The following is a 15,399-nucleotide window of genomic DNA, read 5'->3' as shown; positions in this document are numbered from 1 at the left end:
TTTCTTCAATGGTGTGATCATTACACATTGTTCATGCTCCAGCAGATAATTCCCAACCCATGCTCATGCAAGCACCATTAATTAAACTCAGTAGGTCACAAAACAACAAGATATCACAATCAAAGTGGGACTACTTGGGAAGAAAAAGGGGGTCTAGTAGGAGAGGGAATGAGACACGGGAAGGCAATGGATGGTGATTATGATCCAAGTCTATTATGTTCCTGAATATATTATCAAAAATGCATTGTCGGGCTGGAGAGATGGCTTAGCGGTTAAGCGCTTGCCTGTGAAGCCTAAGGACCCCGGTTTGAGGATCAATTCCCCAGGATCCACATTAGCCAGATGCACAAGGGGGCACACACGTCTGGAGTTCGTTTGCAGTGGCTGGAGGCCCTGGTGCACCCATTCTCTCTCTCTCTCTATCTGCCTCTTTCTCTCTCTGTCTGTTGCTCTCAAATAAGTAAGAATAAACAACAACGACAACAACAAATTGTCAAAAATATGCAAATCTTAAGGAAAGAAAAGGAAATAGTACTCTAAACCTCTTGTTTGCAGGTTTTAGGCAATTATGGGCTGATCTGATGCCAGGAGTTCCTTGTAGAGCCGTCTGCAGTGTCACTGTGAGCTCTGCCTTTTAAGATACAAGACGGCACTGACGGCGCGACCACGGGACACTTCTTAGAGTAAGGTCCTGGGGTACGCTGCTGCAGTATGTCCACGGTAGCACCTGTTACATGCTTCTGATTTTGTTTTTACTTTCTGGCACTTTTCCTGGTCATTTGCCTCTGAAGTGAAGCGAAACCATGTCTAGAAATAAAATGTCACAATTATGTTTTAGCTCCTTTACAACTAAGAACCATGACTAGACTGATATGATATCCTTGAAGAAGATTTTTCTAAAATTTCATTTTTGTGGTTAGAATTTCAAGGTGGTGCTATTACTATTTTGTGGTTTTGAGGCTGTTAAAAAAATAAGAAAAATACTCTGAGAAAGATATTTCCCTCCTCCAATTCCACATAAAACTCACTTTGGATTTTCTCTAAGATAATACAAATTGAATCTCACTGATCACTTGCATTTGCATTTTAAATTCAGTGTTTTTCTTTACTTTGCTTTCGATTAACTATATTAAATTTTGAAATTTTCAACCAAAATGTATTATAAAGTAATTGCTGACTATTTATTTTCTGAATGAAATCTCTGAGAAAAAAGTAATGCTATGATATTTTTAAATTTTGGTAATTCATTAAATCTATAGCCGGGCATGGTGGCTCATGCCTTTTATCCCAACACTTGGAAGGCAAAGGTAGGAGGATTGCTGTGAGTACAAGGCCATCCTGAGACTACAGAGTGAATTCCAGGTCAGTCTGGGCTAGAGTGAGACCCTACCTCATAAAACAACAACACAAATCTATAATAAAAAGAAAATCCCATGTAGTGTACTATACTACTTCTGGATGTATTTTTAAAAATATATTTTGTTTATTTATTTATTTATTTATTTATTTGAGAGAGAAAGAGGCAGTTAGAAAGAGAAAATGGGCATGCCAGGGCCTCTAGCCACTGCAAACTAACTCCAGATGCATGTGCTCCCTTCTGGCTTAATGTGGGTTCTGGGGAATTGAACCCCAGTCCTTAGGCTTTGCAGGCAAATATCTTAACTGCTAAGTCATTTTACCAGCCCCATGAAGGCGTTTTTTTGAATATGCTGACATAAGGAATATAACCTATTGAAACCTTTAAGTAATATGATAAAAATTCACATTTAAAGGAACTTTTTTTTTTCTCATAAAGCAAGTCTTAGTATTTAGTGAATCTTTTTTGGTGGCCTCAAGCCAATTGGAACATGGGTAACTCCCAGCATCGTTTTTGATCTCCTCAGTCCTTTTGCTGAAAATGTGGCCTTCCTGATGACACATAGCTTAGGGAGCTTTCCTTTTCTCAGAACTTTCTAGTCACCTGATCACACAACATCAGTGATGGAGGTAACTCAGCTATTTTTTTTTTTTGGGGGGGTAGCCTTTACCCATGTCTGCCCTCTGACCAAAGTCTGCCCTTAATCAAGGCTGACAGCTAGGCAGAGCTCTAGTCCCTCTTTCATTGGTAATGCCTCACAGAAACTTTCCCAAAGTTACCTGCAAGGTAGTTGCCAAGTTGGTCCTGTGGTGATGCTTGCCAATGAGCCTATGCCCATGGCTCACATGGCCCCAAAGTTTCTGGATCTTTCTTAGTCTGGGTGGCATGATAGCAGCTGAAAGAAAAGAGCTCCTTCCCCAAAGAAAGTATTTGATGTGTCATGTATGTGGATTATTCAATAACTAACAGAATGAATTTAAGAATGCTATTCTACAAAAAAAAAATAGCCACGTTTGTACCTTTTATAAATACTACTTGATACTGATGAAATTAAAAGAAAAGTCAGACATAGCCCCTTGCAAATATATACTCAGAATATGAAACAGACATAATTTAAGTGATTCTATTCTGTGCCTAGGAAATTTGGAGGGATTCTTCTGAGATATTCTACACTACTGAGAAATAGTGCCCTATTACAAATACTCTCAACATTCTCAGATGACTGAACCAAATTAGGGGCAGAGCACGCAGCTACACATTGTGCAGTAACCTACCACCTGGTCCAGACTCTTGTGTCTCTGTAGTGTGGAACACTCAGCTGCATCCATCCCTGTAAAGGGAGTCTGATTGGAGTTCACAGCGTGAGTAATTTCCAGCTCCATCTCTGCCAGCGTCTATAAATCATGTGGTGTATCCATAATTAATGAGTCCAAAGAACGATAAAAGGGACAGCTTTTTAAGGAACACTAATGTTAAATGATTTCTTCAACTCCCCATTTTTCTTAAAATTGATAACATTTCTACAAGTGGGAGAATTTTGAGGCCCCTTACTGGTAGTCAGCATTGCTCAAGCTTTTACTTCTGACGAAAGTCCAGACAATCTAGTGTGTAAACAACTCCACTGTAGAATCTCATGTGTAAGACCTAACACATTTCATCTCTAGCAACAAAGATCAGCAACTTTGGAAAATAAACTCAAAAATTCCTTAACCATTGTGCAGCCAGTAAGAATGTTACCTTTTTGAAAAGCTAAATTATTACTAAAATGTTTGAAAAAGGTAGTAATTACTAGATTAAACATAAGGAAACTATACTTTAACCATTTTATTTATTTATTATTAGATATGTACACAGTGTATACAGTCATGCTGCTACCACCCTTAGCCTCCTCCCTGTCCTCCCCCTCTGCAGGGACCCTCCTCGTTGGGGAATATGGGTCATGCATTGTGGAGTTAGCCATCAGTTATGGGTAGGGGGCAATGTCTCTGTGCATAAGGACCCAACATGTGGCTTTAACATTCTTTCCATCCCCTCTTCTGCAAATTTCCCTGAGCCATGTTAGGTTCGTTTGGGGTCTGCTTCAGTGATGAGGTCTTCAGAGCCTCTGTGTCTCTGGATATCTGGTTTGGTAGGAATTAAGTGTTCTCTGTGTCTGTCTCCTTCACCCTTGTGCTGGTACCAGGTTCACCAAGGAAGCAGCACTCTTGCTCATTTCCCCAATTACTATCAGTTTCAGCTGGGGTCCTGGTGAGGCACAACTGGCTGATCCTCTCCTGAGGATCTGGGTCCATCTGAAAAAGGGAAGCAAATTCTCCAGCGGAGAGTGAAGTTAAATCTTTCGTCTTTTACCATTTTATTTATTTTTTAAAAAATATTTTATTTATTTATTTGAAAGGGGGGGGGGGAGAGTGAGAAGGAGGGAGGGAGCTCCAGGGCCTCCATCCACTGCAAACCAATTCCAGATGCATGTGCCCCCTTGTGCATCTGGTTTACATGGGTCCTGAAGAACTGAACCAGGATCCTTTGGCTTTGCAGGCAAATGCCTTAACAGCTAAGCCATCTCTCCAGCCCCCGTTTTATTTTTTAAGCCAATCTAAAATATTTAATATATGTTGACTCATATACTCATGCTTATCATTCATGGATTTGTACAACAGAAACTACTTTATAAAAATGTAGTATTACATTATTTAAAAAAACTCACAATCTCAGTATCCATATTGCTTTGCCTACTGATCTTTATCATTTAGGATTATCTCATTTTTAGAAATACAAATAAGAACGTTTACACTGGACTATGGAAAATTTTGTGTATTTTAGATGCTGTGATTTTGTCACTGAGCTTAAAAAGAATCTATAGTCTTAATGAAAAGGGATAATCTACACAAGTTGGAATATACTGATGAAGGTGCTTTGGGTTTGAAAACAGTATCTTTTGGCTATAGTTCATAGCTTAAAAGTTCTCCCATGAGGTCTTTGGGAAGGTACAATTGGGATATAGTGAAACCTTTAAGGAAAGAGGCCTATGGATGATCTAAGGTCCCTGAGAGTATGCTTGACAGGAGAGTGTGGGTACTGTCCTTTTCTTCATTTTCTCTTTCAATTCCAACTTGGGAGATGAGCATGTGTGCTCTGCCATGTGCTCCAGACCTATTGCACTCTCACCACTGGCCCAGATGCTCCTGGGAAGAAACCTGAAATTATGCAAAGGCAGTTAATATAAGATCACTACCTGAGGTCGATTGATGGCATGTGATAGGAATAGAATAGAGCAATGAGTCAAAGTAAATATTTTCTCTTCTTAAGTTGATTTCTTACAGGTCATATATATAACCCACCCTCTAAAAAACTATATTATATTTTTTTCCTTGTGACTATTTGTAATATACAGACTGAATTAGTTCAAGTTGATTCAAGTTTTGTTCCGGGTGCCCTGATCTGAACTTTTTTGTTTTTAATAACTGACTCCAAATCATTTTTAAACAAGTAAACACAGAAGAAAGTAAATAAATAAGATAACTTTTAAGTTGAAAGGGTCTCTAAGATATTAATCAGGTTAGGCATTCATGCACAATATTCTTGATTCATATATTACACATATGCCTTAAAAAGTTTGTAAAAAATCTTATTTTCTAGGCCAAAGTAAATTAACAGTACAAAATCAGGAAGCAGATAAGAAGAAATGGAGAGGAAACTAAAAGGACAAGAAACAGAAATATGCAAGCCAAGCACAGAGTGCTATAAGCACTTCAGAGGCCAGTGAACATTTCTGATGATTCTAAGTCAGGCTTTCTCAAACTTTCTTGCTGGGAAAATGATAAGCTTCAGTATGGTGCTAGTAAATGCAATCTGTTTATGTCTACCTCATATCTGTCCATTAGTTTTAAATTAAATGGATTAGACCACATCTTAAAAGCATTATATCAGAATGTTTTTGATTATGCATGAACTAATGCTCTCAAAAACTGTCCCTCAGTGTCATTAAAAATAGTTCTGCATGCCATGGCTAATAAGCAGCTGGGACTAGTCTGTGGTGTAGAAGTGGAATAGTGCTCCTTAGATGATACCTGAATCAAAGAAAGACTCGGAAAACTGTACAATGACTGGGTAAGTAGAGATGGGGCCAGAATAGAGAAAGAAATCAAGGCAGCTGGCACCACGGTCTTCTCATAGATATGGTTTGTCAATTAAGTGATTTCTTCATTACAGATGAAACTTATACCAGGTACAAGACACCTGACTGAAAAGATTTTTCAAGCGACTCAATTTAGCAAGCACTCCTGGCCCATGCAGAGTGATTCAGGAAATCTATAATGGACTAGAGACCGAGAACTAGGCACCTGATGCATAATAAATTAAATGGATGAGTCATTCTAATATAATGGGGTTATGACAAACAAATATCAGGAGTTCCATGGGTATTGGCATGAAAAAGACATTAGTTCTGCCAAAAATAATGTATGAAAACAAAGCAGTTGTCTAGCCCTTCTGTGTAGGGTAAAGAGCTCTTTGACAGATGAGCAACAATTGAAAGAACAGGTAGGCAGAAGGAAAAGTAAGAAGTACACCAGAATATAATGTACTTGGAAAGTAGGACTCTTGTTTCAAAACAATGGTCCTCTTTCTAAGCAGAAACTGTGTCAGGGCAGAAAATAGAAAGTATGTACTAATGTGGGCAGGTAGTTTAAGCTGAGAACATACATGCTTCAGTGTGGATAACTTTCTTTTTACACTACTTGTCTTTCTTTCTTTTTTTAATTTTTAAAAATATTTTCATTTATTTATTTATTTGAGAATCAAAAAAGGGAGAGAGAGAGAGGAAGAGAGAGAAAGAGGATGGGCACTCCAGGGCCTCCAGCCATTGCAAACGAACTCCAGATGCATGTACCATCTTTTGTATCTGGTTTACGTGGGTCCTGGGGAATTGAACCTGGGTCCTTCAGCTTCAAAGGCAAGCCATCTTTCCAGTCCTATTTTTGTTTTTTATTGCTATTGTTTTTATATGAAGTTAAATGATTTCAATATGGAATGTATTTTTACATGATGATTTTGTTGCTATTTTGTTTTGGAAAACACAGTAGACAGATGTTACCATGGAGTAAGTTCAGAGCCCTGAGAAGGATTCATTCAAGACACTCAGCTCCCTTAGCAAAAGCCACCTTGCTTGGCATCCCTCCTGCTCCAGGGAATGTCTACTGTGCAGTGTGAAGTCAGACTTTGGGGCTTGTGCCCTGGGTGTTGATAATATCCCAGGAGATCTTTCCAAGGGTCCTAAAGAAACATGCAGAGGCAAGAGCAGGCATATGGTCATGATTAATCCTCTCAACACTCTGGACTAATGCAGACTGACCTTGGGCCACAGCCAGCTACTCCTGGGCAAGCCAGCCTCATCTCGTGCTTCTCTCATATTCGACACAGACCATCTCTTTGCCTGTGCTTTCTTACCCCTCCCTTTGCAGTCATTAGAACTTTAGAGGGAAGAACCTTATTTAAAAAAAACAAAACAAAAAAAAAAAACAGGTTATCAGGAGTGCATTAAGCCTTACAGTGTCAGGAGTTCATGGCAAAGGTATTACTCAGGCACCACTGAGCACCAGCAGCTGAACTGTAAGGTCATAGGAGGCCCTGGAAGCCATGGCTGTGCTTTGTGGGTACATGAACTATCCTGCAACATACGTGTCAGCCCCTCATTACAAAGAATTATCTGGTCCGAATGTGCAACCGTGGAGAAACCCTGGTGTAAATATTTGCTTTGAAGAGGTGAGGATCTCTAGTTTTGAATAGATTCCCAAAGACATCTCAGAACACATAAAGCCATTAGCAAAGTGACCGAAAACATGGATGCTAGAGTGTCCCCAACCTACTTCCCATCTGCTCACAGAAACATGACTAGTAAGCTTCACTTAGCTCCTTGACCTCAATTTCTTCTTTTGAGAAATGGGCTACCATAATAAATACCCATGGTTGTGATGAATTGAGAGGGTTTAAGCAGAAATCACTGCACACTGGAGAAATGCATTAAGTATTCTACTAATATTTTAGTGCCTTATTTCTAAAACTATAATTTTTATAAATGTTTTATTTATTTATTCATTTTTCGAGAGAGAGAAACAGAAAGAGAGGAAGAGGCAGAGAGAAAGACAGAATGGGCATCCCAGGGCCTCCAATCACTGCAAACGAACTCCAAATGCATTCGCCCCCTTGTGCATCTGGCTTACATGGGTCCTATGGAATGGAATAGTGGTCCTTAGGCTTTGTAGGCAAACATCTTAAGTGCTAAGCCATTTCCCCATCCCTAAAACTTTAATTTTGAAAGCAAAGTAGGTGAATATGGGCCAGGCATAGTGGCTCCAACCTGTAATCCTACCACTTGGAGGCTGAAGGAGGAGAAATGCTATGAGTTTGAGACTGCCTAAGGTATATAATGAGATCTATGCAAGCTTGACTACAGAGTGAGACCCTATCTCAAGAAATGTTTATATCATTCTCATATCCTTAACTTTGGAGTCAAGAAAAGATTGGCCATACCAGGCTATTTCTTAAGTCACTAAAATCATTTGAGCCTCTCTCTTTATATTTCATAAATAGTAGCAACTAGTATTGATAGCACAAGATCATTGGAAGAAATTATGAGAATGAAGGCAAGTTATTTACATATATATCAGATATTCTATCAAAGGGAGATATATTCTCAAGCATCAGATCTTGATCCCCTTTTATGATAAATGCAATGATCAATGATGAGATAAGCCATCCCTAGCACAGGGGAGGGATATATACACCATGTATGTGTTTATTTGCCCAAAAAGTGCTCTGGGGAAGTTAACTTTTATTTTTATGCTTTTCTCTTTTTTAAAAAATAACACATGTTTTTCTCTCTTTGGGAATTTCCTTTACTCCTTCCAAGATGGAAGATAGATAGAATTGATTCTGAGGGGTGTCAAAGGTAGGAACCACAATCAGGGTCATTTTCCTAAGGGTAGTAACAATAATATATGAAAGAGATTACTTTTTGTAAAAAAAGAATTCATGGATGGCCTAGATTGTAAAGTAATGAGCATACTAGAATTACTAAGTAACATCCCTAGATAGTTGAATTCATCTACATAGTCAATTTAGAGTTCATATTCCCATGTCTAACTATTTGCTACAACATATTATGAACAGAAAAAATAGAATCAGAGAAAAAGCTAATTTTTCTTGGCCAAATTAATAACAAAGTTTTAGCATATACACAATTATGAAGAATATTCAGTGAGTGTGGGTAGGGCGTTCTCTGTTGAGTTAACTTCATTTCAGAGCCATACTACACACAGATAGGCAGTGAGGGATAGTCAGGTTTCTCCTCTCCCATCTTACTTCCTTGCCATCTTCCTGTAGCTTCCTCTCTCCACACCTTTGGTGTTCTCTGGATTTTAATAACTGTTCCTTCCTGGTGACACCCATGGTGTATTGTCTGCCCTGATTTCAAAAGTCTGGACTTCCTGAAGCATTCCACTTTTGGGGGCATAGAATTCAGGACTTGAACTGTTCTGTTCCAACTTTGACCTTAACTAGTGGAGTTAGGTCTAATACACATGGAAGTGCCTTCTCTTAATAGCTATAGAGTAATGGTTCCTCGTCCTCTGCAAACATTATAGTTTTCATTTATAAATGGAAGAGGTTGCAAAAGATGACCTCTGAGGACCCTTCCAAGCTTTAAAGTCTGTGATTATATCCTAAATGCTACAACAACATGGTCTTACTGGCATCACCATTAATGAAATTACCCATCATTTATCTTACAAGAAGCCCACACCAATAGCAACAGGGCAGCCAGGCCTGAAAATGAGAGTGTGTGGATTTCTATTGTGTTCACAACTCTCTAGTGACATTTGTGATGAATATGAATGTCTCTGAAAAAAAAAAAAAACGCCCAGTTGCCCTGGAATGACCTGACCTGTATTTTTGTTTGGGGCTTGGCTATAGTAAAGATGGCCTACTTGAATATAATTCTATATGCTTGAGACTTAGAATATAACTGAAAAATTTTGCCTAGTATAGCAGTAGATTTTACAAAACAAAAAACAACAGACATCTCACATCTTATTGCTCTTGAAACTACTTGACAAACTTTGACTGTTCTTTTTTCAATTTTATTAACATACAAAGAATTAGCTGGTTTCTGGGGGGTGGTATTTTCAAGCAAATTTTGCTTCCCTTCCCTATGCCCTTTCCCATCTGTTGTCTCTTCTTCCACTATCGTATTACAAGGCTCCTTTAGCCCACCCCACCCTGTCTCGGTATCTCTGCTTCCCCTTTCATGTTCTCCTATCTAGTTCCGTAGCCTGTATCCTCTCTTGCAACCTCTCATTACACACATTGACCTATTAAAAGCTATGATCAGCCAGGCATGGTGGTGTACTCCTTTAATCCCAGCACTCGGGAGGCAGAGGTAGGAAGATCACTGTGAGTTCAAGGACACCCTGAGACTACATAGTGAATTCTAGGTCAGCCTGAGCCAGAATGAGACCCTACCTTGAAAAACCAAAAAAAAAAAAAAGGCTATGATCCACATATGAGAAAGACAGGTGGCATTCAAGTGTTTATCTTTCTGGGCCTGTGTTACCCCAGTAAAATCCTTTCCAATTCCATCCATTTTCCTAAAATGTTCGTAATTACATCTTCCTTTGTAGCTGAATAAAATGTCATTTTATATATGCACCACTGTTTTGTTATTCATTGGCAGACATCTAGGTGGATTCCATTCCCTTCCTGCAGTGAATAGACCAGTAATGGCCATGGGATGGGATATGCGGTCGTTTGGGTATGTGCCCAGGAGTGGTAGAGTGGGCTGGTATCTGTTGTAGGTCAACATGTAGCCTAAGAAACCTCCATGCTGATTTTCATAATGATGACAGCATGTGACGCTCCCTGCCACTGCTGAGTAAGGGTTCTCCTTTCCTGTCATCCTCGCCAGCATCTGTCATTATATGTTTTCTTAGTGATGCCCACTCTCCCTAGGGTGAGATGGGATCTCAAAGTGATTTTAATTTTAATTTCCTGTGCTGGAGGGGTACATGGCTAAGTGGTTAAAGGTGCTTGTTTTCCAAACCTGTTGATCAAAGTTTAATTCCCAGTACCCATGTGAAATCCAGTGCACAAATATATATACATATATATATTTGGTGGCTAAGGATTTTGTCACCATTTCAGTGGGCCTTGAACTATTCTTTTGAGTACCTTACTCTCACTTGGATAACAGAGGGGAATATTTCTTTCTTGGTTAGCCTTTTCTGTCAATCTCATGTCCAGACTTGCTTCATATTAGACTAAAGGTTAAGTCAAGTAAGGAAAGAGACAAGGAACATTAAGGTCGGACAGAGCAGGCCACTAAACCGTTTGTATCTCTGATTTTTGCACCGTTTGTAGTGATCCCACTGCATTAACATCTCAGGGCCATCCTCGGGTGGGCATTTCCTCCTGTGATGGCCTCTTGAATCCTCTCTGCCCAACATCCCATCTACCAAGGCAGGATGCAGGTCTCCACCGGCTCTCTGCCACAACAGCCCTCCTTCCCCTCTCCCTCTCCCTTGCTCTAGCAGGGCCACCTGTGGCCTGCTCTCAGCAGGGGTCTTCTCCCTCTTCTCTCCCTGCCCTCTTTTGTCATCAGGGGGAAGCTCCTATGACCCTCTGCTCCTGCGTGGGTCCAGGTCTATCGACATGCCTACAAGATTTCTCTCCAAGGCTCCATGGTCAGTTTCTGCCGTTCATTATGTATCTGCCTGTCTCATTTCTCAATGAGGCTTTGTGGTGGTTTGATTCAGGTGTCCCCCATAAACTTAGGTGTTGTGAATGCTAGCTCCCCAGCTGATGGATATTTGGGAATTAATGCCTCCTGGAGGGAGTATATTGTTGGGGACAGGCTTATGGGCTTTATAGCCAGTTTCCTCATGCCAGTGTTTGGCACACCCTCTTGTTGCTGTGGTCCACCTTCTGTTGGCCAGGGGGTGATGTCCACCCTCTGCTCATGCCATCGTTTTCCCCTGCCATCGTGGAGCTTCCCCTCGAGCCTGTAAGCCAAAATAAATCTCTTTTTCCCAGAAGCTACTCTTGGTTGGGTGATTTCTACCAGCAATGCGAACCGGACTGCAACAGGCTTTCTTTTGTGTTTCATACTAATTGGGACATCAACCCTTGTATAACTTACTACAAGAGCTCTTAGGGCTGGAGAGATGACTTAAGAGCTGAGGCGCTTGCCTGTGAAGCCTAAGGACAGGGGTTTGACACCCTAGAACCCACATAAGCCAGAAGCACGAGGTGACGCATGTGCAAAGGTCACGCATGCTCACAAAGTGGCAAACAAGTTCATTGGCAGTGGCTAGGGGACTTGGCACCCCAGCTCTCTCACTGTTTCTCTTAAAAACTGTCTCATATCTTCCTTTTCCTGGTTGTTTTGCACAACTAGTTAAGTTTTTTTGCGACTACGTAGAGAGAAACCAGAGTAAAGATTTGCATAATCTTTACTCACCAAGTCTTGTGACACTGGACAAGTGACAGTATTGTAACTTACAAGCGTGTTTTAGGAAAACATTTATAGAAACATGAATCTAATCAAGATGTGGGATCTGTGAGTATCACAAGAGGTAGTTCATAAAATAATCCTCTGGAAAGTCAAATTGCTGTTAAATCTTGCTATTTCTCTTAAATTTATCGACAGCTGCAGCAGGAGAGCATTCCTAATTGCATCTGTACCTTGGGGATGTTGTTCAGTATGACAGGCCATGCCTCCAGTCTGACCATCCAGATTGTGGAAGGGTTGTTTTTTGCACACATTATAGGGAAGAGATGATTTTGTATTCTCTCCAAGTTCTTCCACTGCAGAGCTGACCTCCCAGGTTTTTTTTTTTTTTTTTAAACTACTGCTATAGATCCCAGAAGAAGAAAGAGTTCTCGTTAAAGATAAGAATGCCTTGAGGTGATGGATAGAGGAGTCTGGACTATCCACCCACCAGCAATGGCTCCTGTGCTTTGTGGGAGATGCTGTCCCTTCCAGGAGATGCTGAGTGGAAATGCTGCGCTTGAGAATCCCAGGACAGAGCTGGACAAGTGCTCTGTCAGGCTTTGCTGTCAGAGGTGTCAGGGAAAATCGGTCCTTCACGAAGCACAACTGTCTTCCTTGGCAGGCTAGCAGACTAGCAACTTCGTACCTGTGTTAGAGAAAATAATGTGAGGATTTTTTTAAATTTTTATTAACATTTTTCCATGATTATAAAAAAATATCTCATGGTAATTCCCTCCCTCCCCACCCTAACAGGATTTTCTTTTTTTAAAGCACTGTTCAATAGAGCTAGCAAAACTATCCAGAAGACACATTACTCTATCAAGCACACACCTTTTAGGCATGATGTCTCTCAGTGCTTGAAAATACAAACGCTTATTTCAGAGGAGATGGCTACTATCTTTTGTTTCTTAAACCCTCATCCCTGGTGTCATAACGTGGTCTTTGCCACAGCAAATGGCAGAATTGGAAAAGTCTGTCAGGGATATAGGTAGGAGACATTATATAAATCTGTAAATTATTGCAACTCAAGACCCTACAGATTCTAAAGAACACTTTCAGATAATTTGTTGCTGCTAGCATTTGTGAGTGATAAACTCCAAAATCTTTTTCTGCCTTTGAAAATGTCTTTTTTTTTTTTTTTTTTTTTGAGGTACAGTTTCACTCTAGCTCAGGATGACCTGGAATTTACTATGTAGTCTCAAGGTGACCTTGAACTCATTGATTCTCCTTCCTCTGCCTCCAGAATGCTGGGATTAAAGGTGTGAGCCACCCTGCCTGGCTAAAAATAAATCATTCTTAATTTTTTTCTTTTTTTTGAGGTAAGGTCTCACTCTAGCTCAGGCTGACCTGGAATTTACTATGTACTCCCAGGGTGGCCTTGAATTTACAGCAATCCTCCTACTTCTGCCTCCTGAGTCCTGGGATTAAAGGTGTGAGCCACCATGCCTGGTTGAAAATAAATCATTTTTATTTTATTTTATTTTTTGAGTTAAGGTCTCACTCTAGCTCAGGCTGATCTGGAATTACTATGTAGTCTCAGGGTGGCCTTGAACTCATGGCGATCCTCCTACCTCTGCCTCCAGAGCACTGGGATTAAAGGTATGCGCCACCACACCTGGCTCAATAAATCATTCTCAATAGCTGAGGTTTCGTTTTGTCTTTGCTTTCTTGTTTTCATGCTTTGACTTCTTCCTAAAACATCTACATGTCATCCCCATGTTTCCCACTGTCTCATACAGTTTTTCTCCCTCTGCCTTAGGATGGCCGCTTGAGAATGAATGACCAGCTGATTGCAGTTAATGGGGAAGCGCTTCTGGGGAAGTCCAACCATGAGGCAATGGAAACACTCAGGAGATCAATGTCCATGGAAGGAAACATACGAGGGATGATCCAGTTGGTTATCCTGAGGAAGCACGAGAGACCAGTGGAGGTGATGCAGATTTTTATTTTCCTCAGAAAATTGCCCAAATAGCCACCAGAATGTGCAAAGTTCCACGTTCATGTGGTAGGTTGCCTTGTAGGGCCTCAAAAGTTGGGAAAAAATACATACAAAGTAAGTCATTTATCAAATACAATGAATCCTTATTTTCTACAGATTTTCTGCAGGAATTCCTAGAGCTCTGAGCTTATTTAAGAAAACATATTTTGGACTAGAGAGATGGTTTAGCTATTAAGCTGCTTGCCTGAAAAGCCTAAAGACCCAGGTTCAATTCCCAGAATTCACATTAGCCAGATGCTCAAGGTAGGGCATGTATCTGGAGTTTGAAGTGGCTAGAGGCCCTGGTGCACCCATTCATTCTCTCTAATAAATAAATAAAAATATATAAACATGTTATTAAAAAGAAAACATATTTTAATTTTTGTTGATGCACTAGAAATGTGCATACCTTTGAAAGTTTCTGATAACATGTGTACAAATTTTCAATGTGGAGAACATTATAATTTAATCAGATCTCTGTATCTACCCTTTAACTTGCATATAGATAATATAGATCTGAGAACTAAGTTAAAAATTGATCTGTTAAACCAACTATTTCTTCATTTTAAATAAATTGAAATCTCATTTTTAAATATTTTTATCATGAATTCTTTATAGGCTTGTTAATATATCAGAAATATTGCCACTTATACATGAGGATAAGCATAAAATAAATCTTGAATATTCATATCCTGAAATTTTTCACTTATATAAAATTATAAATATAGAATAATCCTGAAACATTGTTTTCTCTACTGATAAATAATGAGTATTCAATGTTCCTAATAACTGTTTTATGAAAAATCACTACAGGATTTATAGAATTAGAGACTAAGAACAATACGAAAGTGAGAGAGGAATTATCTTGGTTTATTTTCTATAGTTATGGAAGTTGTCAATAAAATTTTTAAAAAAGAACAATATGAAAGCCAGGCATGGTGGCTGATGCCTTTAATCCCAGCCCTTGGGAGGCAGAGATAGGAGGAGAGTCCAAGGCCACCCTGAGACTCCATAGTTAATTTCAGGTCAGCCTGGACCAGAGTGAGACCCTACCTCGAAAAACAACAACAAAAAAAAAAAAAGAAAGAAAAAAAAACAATATTATGAGAAGAAAACATACTATAATACTAGGATATTCTCTAAGTGAAAATGTTTATGTAATGCAATACTATGCAGAGGAAAAATAGGATAATAAACACTGATATAAAATATCAGTTTTATACAAAAGTAAACTGAAAACATAAAAATGAAAGATCTTCAAAATCAACAATACTAGATGTCCATGAGGCTCATTGTCATTAAAATCTTGGTTTCAAAGTCATGGAATGCTTAATCCTTCAGTCACCATTTGCTGGCTATGAAACTACATGCATAACTTGAGTGCTCAGTATATATAGAAGACAGATGTTACCTGCTTTATCTATGGCTGGATCTTCACTTCCCAGCATATAATAGATACATAATACATTTTGCTGACTGAAAGGAAAAACTTACACTTGAGTCCTATAGTAGGTCTTGAGT

At 39.5% G+C, this 15,399-nt stretch overlaps 1 protein-coding gene across 1 annotated transcript in view; it reads left to right on the top strand.

The window, feature by feature from the left end:
* Positions 1-15,399, top strand: part of Pard3b (par-3 family cell polarity regulator beta) — a 1,086,921-nt gene that overhangs the window by 621,324 nt on the left and 450,198 nt on the right. Inside the window, exon 12 of the mRNA XM_045147062.1 lies at positions 13,660-13,830. Coding sequence (XP_045002997.1) covers positions 13,660-13,830 — 171 coding nt within the window. The remainder of the gene's footprint in view (positions 1-13,659; positions 13,831-15,399) is intronic.

This window comes from Jaculus jaculus, chromosome 4 (genome assembly GCF_020740685.1).
Source record: "Jaculus jaculus isolate mJacJac1 chromosome 4, mJacJac1.mat.Y.cur, whole genome shotgun sequence".
NCBI classification, from domain to species: domain Eukaryota; kingdom Metazoa; phylum Chordata; class Mammalia; order Rodentia; family Dipodidae; genus Jaculus; species Jaculus jaculus.
Note: the sequence above shows the minus strand (reverse complement) of the source record. Positions and strands in the feature narration are given on the sequence as shown.